Below are 14,552 nucleotides of genomic sequence, written 5' to 3'. Positions count from 1 at the left end.
CTGTTTCTTATTAAGGTCAACCCCACACCTGTATTTATACCAAGATGACTACTATACCACTGTGACTACTGACAGAAATCCATTTATGGCAAAGAACACACTTTCTAATGCTTTACCTAATTCTACTTAGAGTGTTGGTGCTTGTAGGGCAAAGCAGGTAACATGGTAAGATCTCTAAAAGCTTTCTCAAAGTCCTCTGATTTGTTCATAGCAGGAATATACATAAAGTCCTGACACCTGGTCATACCAGGTTACCATCTTATCTCTCCTTGGAGTCACATGATAGAAAAAGGATATAAATGAGTGAGCGAGAAGGGGTGTTTTTGAAAGCTTATAGGAGATGTGGTGTATCTATTCAGTGGAATGTTATATGGCAATGAAAAGGAACAAAGCACGAACACATGTTACAACACAGGTGAATCTTGAAAACATGCTACATGAAAGAAGCCAACTGAAAAAGACCACATGTAGTAGGACTGCATTTATATGAAATGTCCAGAGCAGATAAATCTGTAGAGACAGAAGGCGGATGAGCAGTTGCCTAGGGCTAGGGGACAGAGAGGGAGAAATGGAGAGTGAGTACTGATGGATATGGGAACTTAGTTCACAGCGATAGGTGCATAACTGAGCATCTTCTGAAACCACTGAACTGTACACTTTATTTATTTATTATTTATCTTTAAAAAGATTTTATTTATTTATTTATTTGACAGACAGAGATCACACGTAGGCAGAGAGGCAGGCAGAGAGAGAGGGGGAAGCAGGCTCCCTGCAGAGCAGAGAATCTAATGTGGGGCTCGATCCCAGGACCTTGGGATCATGACCTGAGCTGAAGGCAGAGGCTTAACCCACTGAGCCACCCAGGCACCCCATATTATTTATTTTTTAAAGATTTTACTTATTTATGTGACAGAGAAAGAGAAATCACAAGCACGCAGAGAGGCAGGCAGAGAGAGAGACGGGGAAACAGGCTCCCTACTAAGCAGAGAGCCTGAGGAGGGGCTCGATCCCAAGACCCTGAGACCATAAACTGAGCCGAAGGCAGAGGCTTAACCCAATGAGCCACCTAGGCACCCCCAAACTGTACACTTTAAATGGGTGAGTTTTTTTTTTGTTTTGTTTTGTTTTTTAAAGATTTTACTTATTTATTTGACAGAGAGAGATCACAGTATGCATAGAGGCAGGCAGAGAGAGGGGAAGGGAAGGAAGCAGGCCCCTGCTGAGCAGAGAGCCCGATGCGGGACTCGATCCCAGGACCCTGAGATCACGACCTGAGCCGAAGGCAGCGGCTTAACCCACTGAGCAACCCAGGTGCCCAAAATGGGTGAGTTTTTCGGTATGTGAATTACATTTCCATGCAGATATTAAAAAAAAAAAGAGAGAGAAGCTTATAGAAAGGGGGCAAAAACCTCAACCTACCAAAGGAAAGGATATTCCCAGACCCACACTCTAGAAATACTCACAGGGATTAGCTCCATCAGTTACAATTAACATTCGGAGGGAACTCAAGCTCACATCTCTTTGGTCCCGATGTGCCATCATAGCCCAGTGCAAGTCTCGACATTTTACTAAAGCTACCTTGGCTATAAATTCAAAAGGGATAAAGTTAACACACACGTACGTGCTAAAATTGGTATATATTTAATATACTACCATAAAAACACTTTTACTTATTTTAGGGATCATGATTCTCACTTACAGAAAATATAAAAGGCTTCAAAGAGATGGTGCCAGGTGCACTGAAGCACTAACAGCTGACAGGACACACAGTTATTTTGTTTACTGGGATCTGTGGGCAGGCCACATAGCTCAGCAAAGGCAGCTTTAAACACTGAAGCACCCAATGAATCTAATTCGGGGCTCAGATTTAAGCAAATTCATCTCAACTCTTAAGAAAGGACGTCGAGTGAGGTGAGACAGCCAACACACCTGATTTTAGAGCGACTGAATTCTAAAACCTGTCAAGCCACCAAGGCATAGAATTATGTCTCTAGAAGAGCAATTTGAAAATCCCTGAAATCTTAGTTCAAACAGGCACATAATTAAAGCTCATATGCTATGTATAATTACCTTTGTGGGCATGTACTCTTTGGACCCAAGAGAGAGGGCAAGTCTTCATAACAGAGTAGGGTACGCTAATTGTATGCATCTTATTCATTACATTCTGAAAAGCAAAGAAAGAGAAAAAGTAATCAATACCCAATACATACTGAGCATTTTAAAACCGAACAGATTTTTTTTAATGATTTTAATCATACAAATAATACATGCTCTTTGAAAAAAAAATCTGAAATATTAACTCTAAGGTTAAAGTCTCCTTCGCTACCCATCCTCAAGCTTGGTTCCCTCCTCTCCACCTCAGAGATAATCGGTTATGAATCTGGCATTAATCCCCCCAGTCCTTTTTCTAAATATTTACAAACATATTTGTCCCCATAGAAAGATTAAATGTATTTATTTTATTTTATTTTTTGATTAAATGTATTTTTAAAAAAGATTTTATTTATTTATTTGACAGATAGAGATCACAAGGAGGCAGAGAGGCAGGCAGAGAGAGAGGAGAGGGGAAGCAAGCTCCCTGCTGAGCAGAGAGCCCGATGCGGGGCTCGATCCCAGAACCCTAAGATCATGACCCAAGCTGAAGGCAGAGGCTTTAACCCACTGAGCCACCCAGGCGCCCAATTAAATGTACTTTTAACATAAAAGGCATCATATCATCATATGTTGGCAGCTTGCTTTTTTCATTTAAATTGCTTTATGGTTAAATCTATGCATATCAGTCTAAGAGATCGACAGAATTCTTTTTGAACTGCTGCATACTATTCCACAGTATGACTATATCACAAATTATTTAGGCCACTTCCCTGTTATTGACAACATTTTTGCTATTCTAGACAATGTTTCAAGGGATACGTTTATACTTACTTCTGGGTGCATATGTGCAAGTGTTTGTCTATAGTAGACACAGAAAAGTAGTACTGCTGGGTCATAGGATATGTGCTTTAAACATTCTACAGACACTGCCAAACCGCCCTCTAACCCACGAGGCGCTTTCATCAACCACATGCTCATCACACACCACAAAGAGGTGGGTATTACAAAGCAAGAAATCGGAGTTTCCCTGATTCTTAGAGGAGGCCCTCCTCAGACTTATTATATGTCGCGGAACATTTTACGGCTGAATGAGCTGACAGGGTCATGCAATTTGTGTCTCTCCTGAGCCCCAAACCACACACACCCAGGACTCCCTGTCCCCAAAGAGATCCAGAGCACAGAATAACTAAGTCTTGGTATTTAGACCGGCCATTTTATTTACCACCTAAGTGGCCCCTCAAGAAGATACTGTTGTAAACCTCTCTCCCCCAGTTTCTAGCTATGGTGACAAATTTTTGGATTTCAAGGACAAAATGGTGTTAATACCAATTCTTTAAACATGTCCCTAATTTGCTCTTTGTATCACAAAGAGAAAATTCCCTCTAACTCCTTGAAAGGGTGTTCTAACCTCTGATCAAAAAAACAAAATGGGAGGGGCTTCAGAAATGAGCTAGAAAGTACGTACACTCAAGGAAGAGGCTCTTACTACTTTCAGGTGTCCTGCGAGAAAGGGAATCCTCCTCCTCTTCCCCCAGGCTTCACTGTCTATTCTTTGTCAGATCCCCGCAATGCGCAGGGAAGCCGGACGAGATGTTCTCTTGAAGGTCCTTTGCAACTCTCAGATCGTTTATCTCTCAACATGCTATATACACGGTAGCTTTTCCCACTTCAGTGGCCCTCTCTACCTCCACCCCCAAAATATCTCTATAATGGCTAAATCTTACCCATTTCTCAAAGTCCAACTCAACTGTCACTATTCTAGAAAATGGTGATCCTAAAGCTGGGAGGAACTCCCCTTGGCCTAATTTCCATAGCATGTTACCTGTTCCTCTATTACAGAAGCAGCCTGATCTACCTTGTTACTCTATTAATTGTTGCATTGAGTCATCCAATATATTTCGCCCAATGGAAAGATCAGATGCCATGTTCTAAATACATTTATGTAATCCTTTCTTCAGAAAAGAAAAGAGGTAAATCTCAAACATACTTTTTTTTTTTTAAAGATTTTATTTATTTATTTGACAGAGAGAAATCACAAGTAGATAGAGAAGCAGGCAAAGGGGGGGGGGGGGGAAGCAGGCTCCCTGGTGAGCAGAGAGCCCGATGCGGGACTTGATCCCAGGACCCTGAGATCATGACCTGAGCCGAAGGCAGTGGCTTAACCCACTGAGCCACCCAGGCGCCCTCAAACATACTTTTGTTAATCATAAATAAATATATAGTCATTTGCAGGAAAGTGGGACTATGATGGTTGATGTTTTAAAAAAATGTTGATCCTAAGTTCTCCCACAAACTGCTGTGTGAAACGTATACCCAACCACACACTGAAGAAAAAACAGAATTACATTCTCCTTGGAAAAAAGTTACAATTTGTATTATAAATCCTTCTAGAAAATGTTACTGATCTCTAGGGAGCTTAAATTTCAAACAAGCACAGTGAGATGCTTTGATTAGATAGCACACACACTGGCCTAAATTATAAGCACAATTTACACTGAAGGCCATAATTCTTTTTTTTTTTTTAAGATTTTATTTATTTATTTGACAGAGAGAGAAATCACAAGTAGGCAGAGCAGCAGGCAGAGAGAGAGGGGGAAGCGAGCTCCCCGCTGAGCAGAGAGCCTGATGTGGGGCTCTATCCCAGGACCCTGAGATCATGACCTGAGCCAAAGTCAGAGGCTTAACCCACGGAGCCACCCAGGCGCCCCTGAAGCCATAATTCTGAGGAGCTTACCGCAAACATGCCATGCCACAACCCGGCATCCTTCTTAAAGTCCAAAACATTTACTACTGTCTCCCCTAAAATTTAAAAAAAAGGAAAAACAAAAGGAAATCATCGTTAGTGTTAATCAGCAAAATTGTCTCACCTGTCTCTATTAAACAACTGATTTGATACTTCTGAAGAAATCACTTAAAGCTCTCACAGTCTTTTAATTACTTGAGGGACCCCCTCACACTGGTGAGGGGACTGAACATTGGTCTCAGAAAAGATAGAGTTTGAAATTCCTTATGATGTAGAGACTGTCTTCCAAGAGATAATATTTTTTTCCTAATGATATAGAGAACACATGATTATTTTAGAAACTTTTCAAGTTTCATAAATATGTGTAAAAAAAATTTACTTCCTAGAGAAAATTTAAAAGTTGGTATGCATGTGTAACATAACACACACACACATATACACACAAGCATAATTCTATCTAGACAGATCCCTACCATAATAAAATTGGCATACTGCTCTATATCTAAATTGTTTCCATTTAATGATATATTGAAACAATTTCCCTGTATCTTTAATATTCAAGAACAGGAGTCATAATGCCTCAGGAAATAACACACTACTTGAGCACATTATAATTTAATCAATCCCTATTTTCTGGCATTTTGATTGCTTCCATTATACATACATATATACATTTTACCAAACAAGAATGCTGCTCTTTAATGAACATGTATTCACTTGTTTCCTCTTATGAAAGGAAAATTAAAAAGGTAATATTATAAAGAACATTCTAAGGCAAACAGTCATTACACTAGATCAACATATCTAAAGTTCAACAATACAGAATAGGTTTTTGTGTTATAATTTGTGCCTTTTGGTAGTCAGATTTCTTTGACTCTAACTCCAATGTACAGCTGACGTCAACTCCACATACACAGGAAGACAGGGATATCCAACATTCTGCAGCTAGTAAACACATGGTTTTAATTTGTTTTCTATTTCTACACTCTAGAAATCATGCTTTACATATCTGGTTTGCCCAGAATTTTAGTTCCTTTAAATTACAGCATATTTGTGAAAAAGAAGAAAGCAAAAGCAAGCCAAGAATGTGTCTTAGAGAATTTCACTCTGAATTTGGTCATTAACTGGAAATGAGTCGTTGAGCACTCTGCTCACGGTCACATATATCTGAGGCTCACAATGAGGGCAGTCACGGGATGAAGTCTGACCTTCAGAATAATTGCAGGCCTGGGACAAAGCTTGGCAGTGAGACAACATTGCAAGGCGGGACACTGTAACTCCCATTACACTCCCTTCTTTGCTTGTTTTATACTAGAAAAAAAACACACAAAAAACAACAGCATAAGAAAATACAATAAAATGGGTTATTTCGGATGACAAACCAGAATTCAAATATGAAACCCAGATAAGACATGGTAATGGGCTGAATTTAATATGTTTCATATGAATATCTGAGGCTATACACTAGAGCCCCAAACTCTAATCATGCAAAGACAGGACTGAGGAATGATGAAGCTTGACAAAAGTATGTGTGAAAAATTCTTAAAAGTTTAATTAGTCATCAGTGTGAAGTGGCTGCTAAAGAAGCTGGACAAACAAGGGACTAGAGTTGCCCTGACAGAAGCATCAGGTCTACTCAGCAAGCAGGGCGCCGCAGAGTGAAAGTTGGGGAAGACGCGGCTCCTGTCTGTCAGAAGCTCCCACATTGGGAGGGGGAGACCTAGAAATGGCCTATTCCCTCCTACAAATCAATCAACTCTCATTTTGCCTTTTACCTCAATGGTCATCCAAGTTACTTTTTACCCAGATCAGCAACTTCTGTCTGTTAAATCAAAAGGATATATGACATAGTTGATTTTATCCTGCATTTCTGTAACATTTGATAACTCCCTCCTTGACACTCTCTCCTTCCTTGGCTTTGTGATACTCTTTTCTCCTATTCATAGTCTCTCCCCCTTTCTCCCCATTCCATTTCCTCTGCCCATCCCTTAAACGTTGGCATTTCCTGAAAATTCTGTTCTGCTTTCTCTTTTCACTTCATTCCATCGGGTACCACTCGCCTGATGGCTCCCAATTCTCGATCTCCAACCCAGTCCTCCTTCCAGATACCTAGACTTATATAGTCAATTGTTACCCTTGAACGACCTGTAGTCCTATGAAACCCAATGTATCCACCACAGTATTCCTCATCCTCAGCCTGTGCCCATGAACTCTTCTTGCTTTATTTTCTTTTTTCTTTCTTTTTTTTTTTTTAAGATTTTGTTTATTTATTTGACAGACAGAGATCACAAGTAGGCAGAGAGGCAGACAGAGAGAGGGGGGGAAGCAGGCTCCCCGCTGAGCAGAGAGCCCGATGCGGGGCTCGATCCCAGGACCCTGAGATCATGACCTGAGCGAAAGGCAGAGGCTTTAACCCACTGAGCCACCCAGGTGCCCCGCTTTATTTTCTTAATATAGGATGCCATCATCTACCCTGTCACTGAAGTCAGAAACCTGAGAGTCTTTCTTGCTTCCTCCCTCTCCAGATTCAGGCCCCAAATCCTGCCTCTTCTACTTCCTTCCTGTCTCAATTCCACCCTCTTTCCTCTATCCTCATCTCACCCTGAACTTGGGCTTACCCAGATAACTGTAAAAAAGCTGGACTCCCTGTTTACCTTCTTAACCCAACCAAACCAGATACATCTTTTAACAACATATTTATTCTTGTCAAACTCTTCTCACAACCTTTTAATAGCTCCCTATGACTCCTAGGGTACATTAAACTTATTAGAAACGGCCCATGGGTAATAAGAGGGTCCTAAGTGAAAACTCCAAGTTAATTCGGAATAGCCAAAGCCCAGAAATGTGGAGGGCGGTAGTTCTACATGAGGTCAGAGAGCCAAGCAGGGGACTCAAAATGAAGTGCCCTTCACTTTTTTGGAAGACCCAGTAAAGAAGCCTTAAAAGGAGCTGTGGGTGAAGCAGGAGCACTGATGGAGTGGTCCGGGAAGCCAGTGAACAGAGGTAAGAAGGTTGGTGTGATGAACTATGTCCTCACTGAGAGACGATATGGACTGAGAACTGATGGCTAAGTTTTAATTCCCTGTTTACTTGTCTGTCATTTAAACATACTCCAATCTCTTCCATCTTTCAAACCATCCAACAAAAAACACATCCCCTCTCAGAGCTACTGCCCACTGTCTTCCCTTTTACAGCCAGTTATTACCGCAGGGCTCAAGGCTGGGTGGATTTTTTCCCTCCAACTTTTCTCTTTTCATGAATTTATCGTTAATTTCACCAACAGGTGGTGAGCATTTACTAACATGCCTCCAGCATGATGCAGAGTCATCAACAGCACAGCTTTTAAAGTGAAACAGATGGGAGTGCGAAGTCCCAGCTCTGTCATTTTCGAGTTATATGGACTTTGTACTTCAACCTGAGTTCAAACTAAGTCTTGGTCTCCTTGTTTCTCAAGCAAATTTGGTAACAACCCCAACCACACAGGGTACTTGTGGGGACTGACTGAGATCATGCGCTGGAAGCAGCTCTCAGCCTGGCGCCTACTACACAAGAGGACTTACTCCCTCAAACGGCATGTTGTCGATCACTCGATGTCCTACGCTGACCTTCAATATCAAACCCTCTAGCTGTTTGTTTCTTCTTGTTCTTTACCTTTTATCTGTTAAGTTGTTCTTTTTAAGCACAGCTGTTTGCTTTCCTTGTTTCTCTATTCTCTCGCTTCCCACTCCCCTACCTCCCCAAAAGCAAAGCTATATCTCTGCCAGTTGATCATTTCTTAAAGCCTTGTACATCTTCAGGTCTTATTTAACTATCTTCCATGACAAGGATCAAATTATTATTATTATTATTATTATTATTTTGGCTGTCTTTCTCTTGAATGGGTATTTATGTTAAAAACAATTAGAAGGCCCACTACAAGGATTTTACAAGCCAGAAGATGAAACTCTAACAAACCAGGAGGCTTTTCTAAAATTAAAACTGCAAAAGGTTAGTTTTAAATTTTATAAGATGGCAACTGAAGCCACAGGAAGCCAGAATGTATGTTCTAGCCCCAGGACTTACCTCAATGTATGCTGGTTCTGTACCAGCAGGAGAGATGTGGGGCTGCCAGTCTTTCGGTGGCTTTGAAAGGTACTTGGAATCTGTTACAACCCACTTGAGCCGGGGCCAACCTAAATCAAACCCAAAATAAAAATTGAATTGCCTAAGCTATAAGGGAAGGAGTTCACACTGAATTGGTTGTTGTAAGTATCAAGAGACCAAATCAAGGTCATTGTAAAATCAATAAAAGACTGTATTTTTTAGTAGTTTTTAGTGATACACCACCAGACAATTATACCTTCTTTCAAAAGTACAATCGTTCCACATGCTATGTTTCAGGCCTTGACATTACCTCAACAATTGGAAGGTCCATTTGGCAGTGGAAGTCCACTGCAGTTAGTGTTCTTTCCTCTGTCTCTACATGTAGCATTTAGCTTTAATGAACAGAGTGGTAGCTTTTTCCAACCATTAGCATAAAGGTTAAGGGTTTGGGCTGTGGAATCAGACAGATTTGGGCTCAAATCACTGCTCTGTCATTTATTAGCTATGACTTTGGGCAAATTACTTAACCTCTCTGTGTCTCAGTTTCCTCACCTGTAAAATGGGGATAATAATGGTACCTACTTCATAAGAATGTGAGAATTACATAAGAAAATAGATGTTAGGTACTTAGCTATTATTAAATTAAAACACTAATTAAAGTATAAGCTTTAATTTTTAACTGATAATTCAAGTATAAATATTACTAACCTTTAAACTGTACAATTTCTCCATTCTGGGTTTTTGGCAGCCCCTTTAGACAAACTTCACTGGTGAGAGCTAAGGCAATACCACAGCTTCCTAGCAAGAAGCCAATCTGCTGCCCTCCAGCATCCTGTGGAGGAAAGATAATGAGCACAGTAGGGGAGTGAACGTGAGCACACCCGTGCCCCAGCCCTAACACTGAGCAATGCTCTGGCACTTGTGTGATAACACTCATGGAACCCCACTGACACCTGGCAATTGTATGACAATATGTTCTTCCAAACAATTTCTACAATACAATGGCTTTCTGAGTACAAATCAAATATTCTACTAATCTGACATTGCTAATGATGAATCCTACCAGCCAATGTGACCATTTTACTAAAAAATCAGCAATGTTCCCCTTTTAAATTAATTTCAGGCCAGTGAAATGGATGTGATGTGAACATGGTTAAGTTGTCTTGACCTAGCCATATCCCCAAATTCAAAAGCAAAGCAACCCAGGTCAGAAGAAAATAATCTAAATGGACAACCAAATGTCCAAATTTACAATGAAAGTGAATGGATGGTTATACTCAAATCCATATACTCCTTACTATTTTAAAGGAGGTAGGATTTAAGCCTTATGACCACACAAGAGAAAACAACAAACGACATAGTCTGAAGTATTTCTATTAAAACATCACCTTGACAGTATCATTATGAAACCACACAAAAACAGCCGACTTAATAATTTAAGAACAACCCTATGATTTCCTGACTAAAGACACTATACCCCATCGACCAGAGTTTCAGGGATGCTATCAATTCGTTTTTTTTATTCCTTTCCGAAAATAACCATTTTCTTGTAAATCCACAGTCTCTACCATATTTGTCTTTATCATGATCCCTCAATAATAAACTGCAGGAGAAAAGTAGGGTCAGAGAGTTCACAGAGAAATCTTTTTGTTTTAACTTAAAAATCTGTGACATATGCTGCATGGGCTAATGTGTCAGTAAAGTAAAATCTTATTCCCCGGAGTTGTAATATCCTGTCTCTGTATCATCCTCCAACTTCAGGGAAATGCCCGGTTGAATGATATAGTTAAAGGAAATCCCTTCACAAAGGTCTCACCTGTTATAAATGTGGATCATCTATAGTCTCAAGGAAGTAACAGGGATCCTCTTTATAAATGGTAATTGTTGAAAAGTAAGGTATGCCCCAGGGATTTTTAAATTTTATCCATGAAAATTCTAACTTAGTTGAAAGAATACTATTTTCCTGAAACTTATAAATAATAATAATTATTATTTGTCTACAAGTCTCATGGTTTTAGCAAGTGAAGCTGAGTACTTAAGAAAATGATTACACTGTTTCTAATGTCATGAAGGAGTCAATTGATCCAAGAACCAGATGCCCACCATGTCACATCAGGCTACATTCCTCTTAAATTTAGCAATGTTACCTTTCTGGTAAGAGGTACCTCTATAGGCACTGGAATCACTTCTGCCAGGAGACATCCATAAAAAGCCACCATAAACATGACTGGATCATTGTTGGGGTAAACCAGGGCTACCTATAATGCATAATAACATTCAAAAACAGAGGAATAAAACCAGACTAATACTTTCAATGTCATTCTTTAAGATAAACATTTATATGTAACATGTCTCAAGAACACAATAAAACTATGTAAGAGCCTAAATTAAATTAAGTTACTGAGAAAGATGCACACGTCTAAAAGGATCTCTACCATCCCCATGATTATACTAGACACGTTTTGGAAACTATAATGCAATTCATCATCATCATAAGAAAAATTTTTCACTGAATTCTATTGGTGATTGAGCAGTTAACAACTCACCTTAAGTAGTAAGTTAATTACTTGTGAAACCTAAGGCCTTTACTTTAATGCAGGATTAAAGTAATAAAATAAATGTAATGGGTCTCTCTAGATAGGCCAGCATATTTGAGAATAGCCCTTACAACTCTCAGAGAACTCATAACTCGATTGCCACTATAGCACCAACGTTTCTTATTCTTTTATGAGTTCACTGCATTAATCTTTACTCACTTAATCAGCAACGCAAGTACTCTAGCATGAAGGCACAGGTAATGGGTGCAAGTAATACTAGCACAAGCCATCACAGATAAAACGTTAATTCATCTACAAAAGATAAATACTGGAACCCATGTACTATGTTCAAAACTGTGATCTCACCTGTAATGCATCACAGGGATAACTGACCCTTCCTAATTTACTCCAGAAATGCAAAACCATTATCACTGGGGAGCTTGTTACTTGGCTTAGAATTTTATAGATTAACATGTGAAAATTAATTATGTCACCAGACTCTTATTTCCCCTTCTTTTACTTTCAAATTCTTTTTTTTTTTTTACTTTCAATTTTTTTTAACTCACTCCCAAGATAAGGTTAATCCTGAAGCTGCTAATCCTTTCTAGAGTTCTAAAAAATGTTAATTCCAAAAAACATTTAAGACAACCTGTTTCCTTCCTGCACACAAGTGTCCATGGTGTTAGGAAGACACAAAAATTACCTTCTTAGGGTTCAGTGAGGACCAGGGAACCCTCATGTGTCACAGTTTTAAGTAGAAGCCACCCTTTAGGTGCCCTCTGCCACAGTGCAAAAGTATTTTTAAAAGTCTAGTCCAGGAGGTTCTATATCATGAGCCTACTAAAAAGAAGTCTGTTGAATAGGTGCTTCATTCTACAAATACCAAATAGAAAGTAACATCTGATGGTAAGAAGTCATTGTATTTTCTTAGAAAAAGTCATTGATAGGAAAAAACTCTTCAAAATTTTGCTTAATGTCACTTTCAATTAAAGAAGAAATTAAATGATGTCATTTTTTTTCTTTATAAAACATGGGTGTCCCTCTCTTTCCATATAATATAGAAACACAGAAAAAGTTTTGAAAAATGTTTATGGGGTAATTTGTAATGAAAAAAATCAAGAGTCAGCTTTATTGCTATTTTTGTTGTCTGGTTATTGAAATATTTATTTCCAGAAAGAGTTAGGTTCCTCTTTCTTTGTGTTAGCACAAGAATTTACTGAGTAGCAGCTACAGAAAGGGACATGTGAATTTCCTTTAATCTATGAATACAAGAATTATCACCTGGAACTGAGCTAACCTGAGTTGGAACCAAACCATTTTCATTTTTTTAAGACTAAGAGTTATATAAATTGTGCTGTTGTGCATTAAAAATCCAGAATGTGCATATTAGAAAACAATGAACCATCACCTCCCTAAAACCAAAAAACCAATTACCCTGTCTCCAGGTTTTAATACAGGTTCATTTTTGGTCCCCAGTTTATTAAGCAGTGTGTAGGCCAACTTTAAACTTCTGCTCCACAACTTTCCTGGAAAAAGAAAAGAATCATATAGAAAAAAAAACCCCACAGGCCTACCTCAGCGAGGCAGCATTCAGTTCATGAGCACATTTAGTAAGACAGTGGCCCTTCCAAATGACTCATTAGACAAGCGTCACCGCCCCCTCACCATACAAAGCCCTATACCCACCAAAAAATGCTTTATATTCACTTGAGTTTCAAAAGCCAGTCCTATTTCCAAACAAAAAGAAAACAGTACCAGATGGCTCATTTTGGTATAGATAATATTTCAAATTCTTTTGTGAAGTAATCTGAATATCTTTTTTTAAAAAAAGATTTTATTTATTTGACAGACAGAGATCACAAGTAGGCAGAGAGGCAGGCAGAGAAGAGAGGAGGAAGCAGGCTCCCCGCTGAGCAGAGAGCCCAATGCAGGGCTCAATCCCAGGACCCCGAGATCATGACCTGAGCCGAAGGCAGGGGCTCAACCCACTGAGCCACCTAGGTGCCCCTAATCTGAGTATCTTTAGAAACAATCTGATGTGAGCTGATCACATTTAAAGGGAGGACAACAATTTTTTTAACAGGCTAAAAATCAGAAGACTACTCTGCTCTAAGCTTCCTCTGAAGAAGCACTTACATAAATGGCATCAGATAGTTGAGGTAAACTGCAAAGCAAAAGTATGACTCAAACGATTAAGTATTCCATGCCACTGTACTTCAGTGAAGACAATATGGAAATTAGGTGAAACGTGGATATATTCATAGATGTTAAAAAACATGTAAAGATTTGGTCAGCTAACTGCTTTAAGGGATACATGAGTGAAATTAATATATAAGTTCTGAAATGAATGCTAAAAGCCACTTTTTGTGGAAAAAAAAGTTTATCTTTATCTTTATCTTCTTCTTTCCCCCTCCTTCTGAACACCCTTAGAAATTCTTATCTTAGACAATGTAGAAAGTGAAAAAGCAATCAATGTTATTCTGAATAAATGTCAGTTTTACGTATAACTCATTCAGAGGGGCAGCTAGAGTTTTAAACTCACATCAAACTGTCCAGTTCTTTAAATAAAAACTTTTTTTTTTCCTAAAATTATTCTGTATCTAGGTCTGTGGACAATGTGGTTCAATTCTGAAGGGAAAAAGGAATATGTCTGAATAAACTAGAACAAAATCTCACAGCCCAGGTTGAATCCATCCTTCTTCTTGTTAAAAATTGAAAAACAGGGGCACCTGGATGACTCGATCGCTTCTGTCTGTCTTTGGCTCAGGTCATCATCTCAGTCAGGGTCCTGGGATCCCTGCTCAGTGGAGAGTCTACTTCTCTCTCTGTTCCTCCTCCCCTTCTGCCCCCACCCCTGCTTGAGCTCTCCCTCTCTCTCTCTCTCAAATAAATAAATAAAATCTTTAAAAAAATTAAAAATTGAAAAATAAAGTTATTTTAGAGGAATTTTTAAAAGAAAAATAAGTTACCCTTTAAAAAAAAAAAAGATTTATTTATTTATTTGACAGAGAGAGATCACAAGCAGGCAGAGAGGCAGGCAGAGAGAGAGAGAAGGAAGCAGGCTCCCGGCTGAGCAGAGAGCCCGATGCGGGGCT

The 14,552-nt window shown here is 39.2% G+C and overlaps 1 protein-coding gene across 3 annotated transcripts in view; it reads right to left on the bottom strand.

Moving 5' to 3' along the window:
* DIP2B (disco interacting protein 2 homolog B) overlaps positions 1-14,552 on the bottom strand; it is a 224,741-nt gene that overhangs the window by 44,659 nt on the left and 165,530 nt on the right. For 2 of the 3 annotated variants that reach the window (XM_059403106.1, XM_059403108.1), the window contains 8 exons: positions 12,892-12,983; positions 11,068-11,178; positions 9,629-9,752; positions 8,900-9,009; positions 6,046-6,148; positions 4,829-4,893; positions 2,071-2,164; positions 1,464-1,583 (listed from right to left, as the gene is read on the bottom strand). In XM_059403106.1, the coding sequence (XP_059259089.1) occupies positions 1,464-1,583; positions 2,071-2,164; positions 4,829-4,893; positions 6,046-6,148; positions 8,900-9,009; positions 9,629-9,752; positions 11,068-11,178; positions 12,892-12,983 (819 nt within the window). The remainder of the gene's footprint in view (positions 1-1,463; positions 1,584-2,070; positions 2,165-4,828; positions 4,894-6,045; positions 6,149-8,899; positions 9,010-9,628; positions 9,753-11,067; positions 11,179-12,891; positions 12,984-14,552) is intronic. The other variant, XM_059403107.1, reaches the window with a different exon arrangement.

Source organism: Mustela nigripes, chromosome 6 (assembly GCF_022355385.1).
Source record: "Mustela nigripes isolate SB6536 chromosome 6, MUSNIG.SB6536, whole genome shotgun sequence".
NCBI lineage: Eukaryota > Metazoa > Chordata > Mammalia > Carnivora > Mustelidae > Mustela > Mustela nigripes.
The sequence above is the reverse complement of the archived record's forward strand: the minus strand, read 5'-3'. Positions and strand labels throughout refer to the sequence as shown.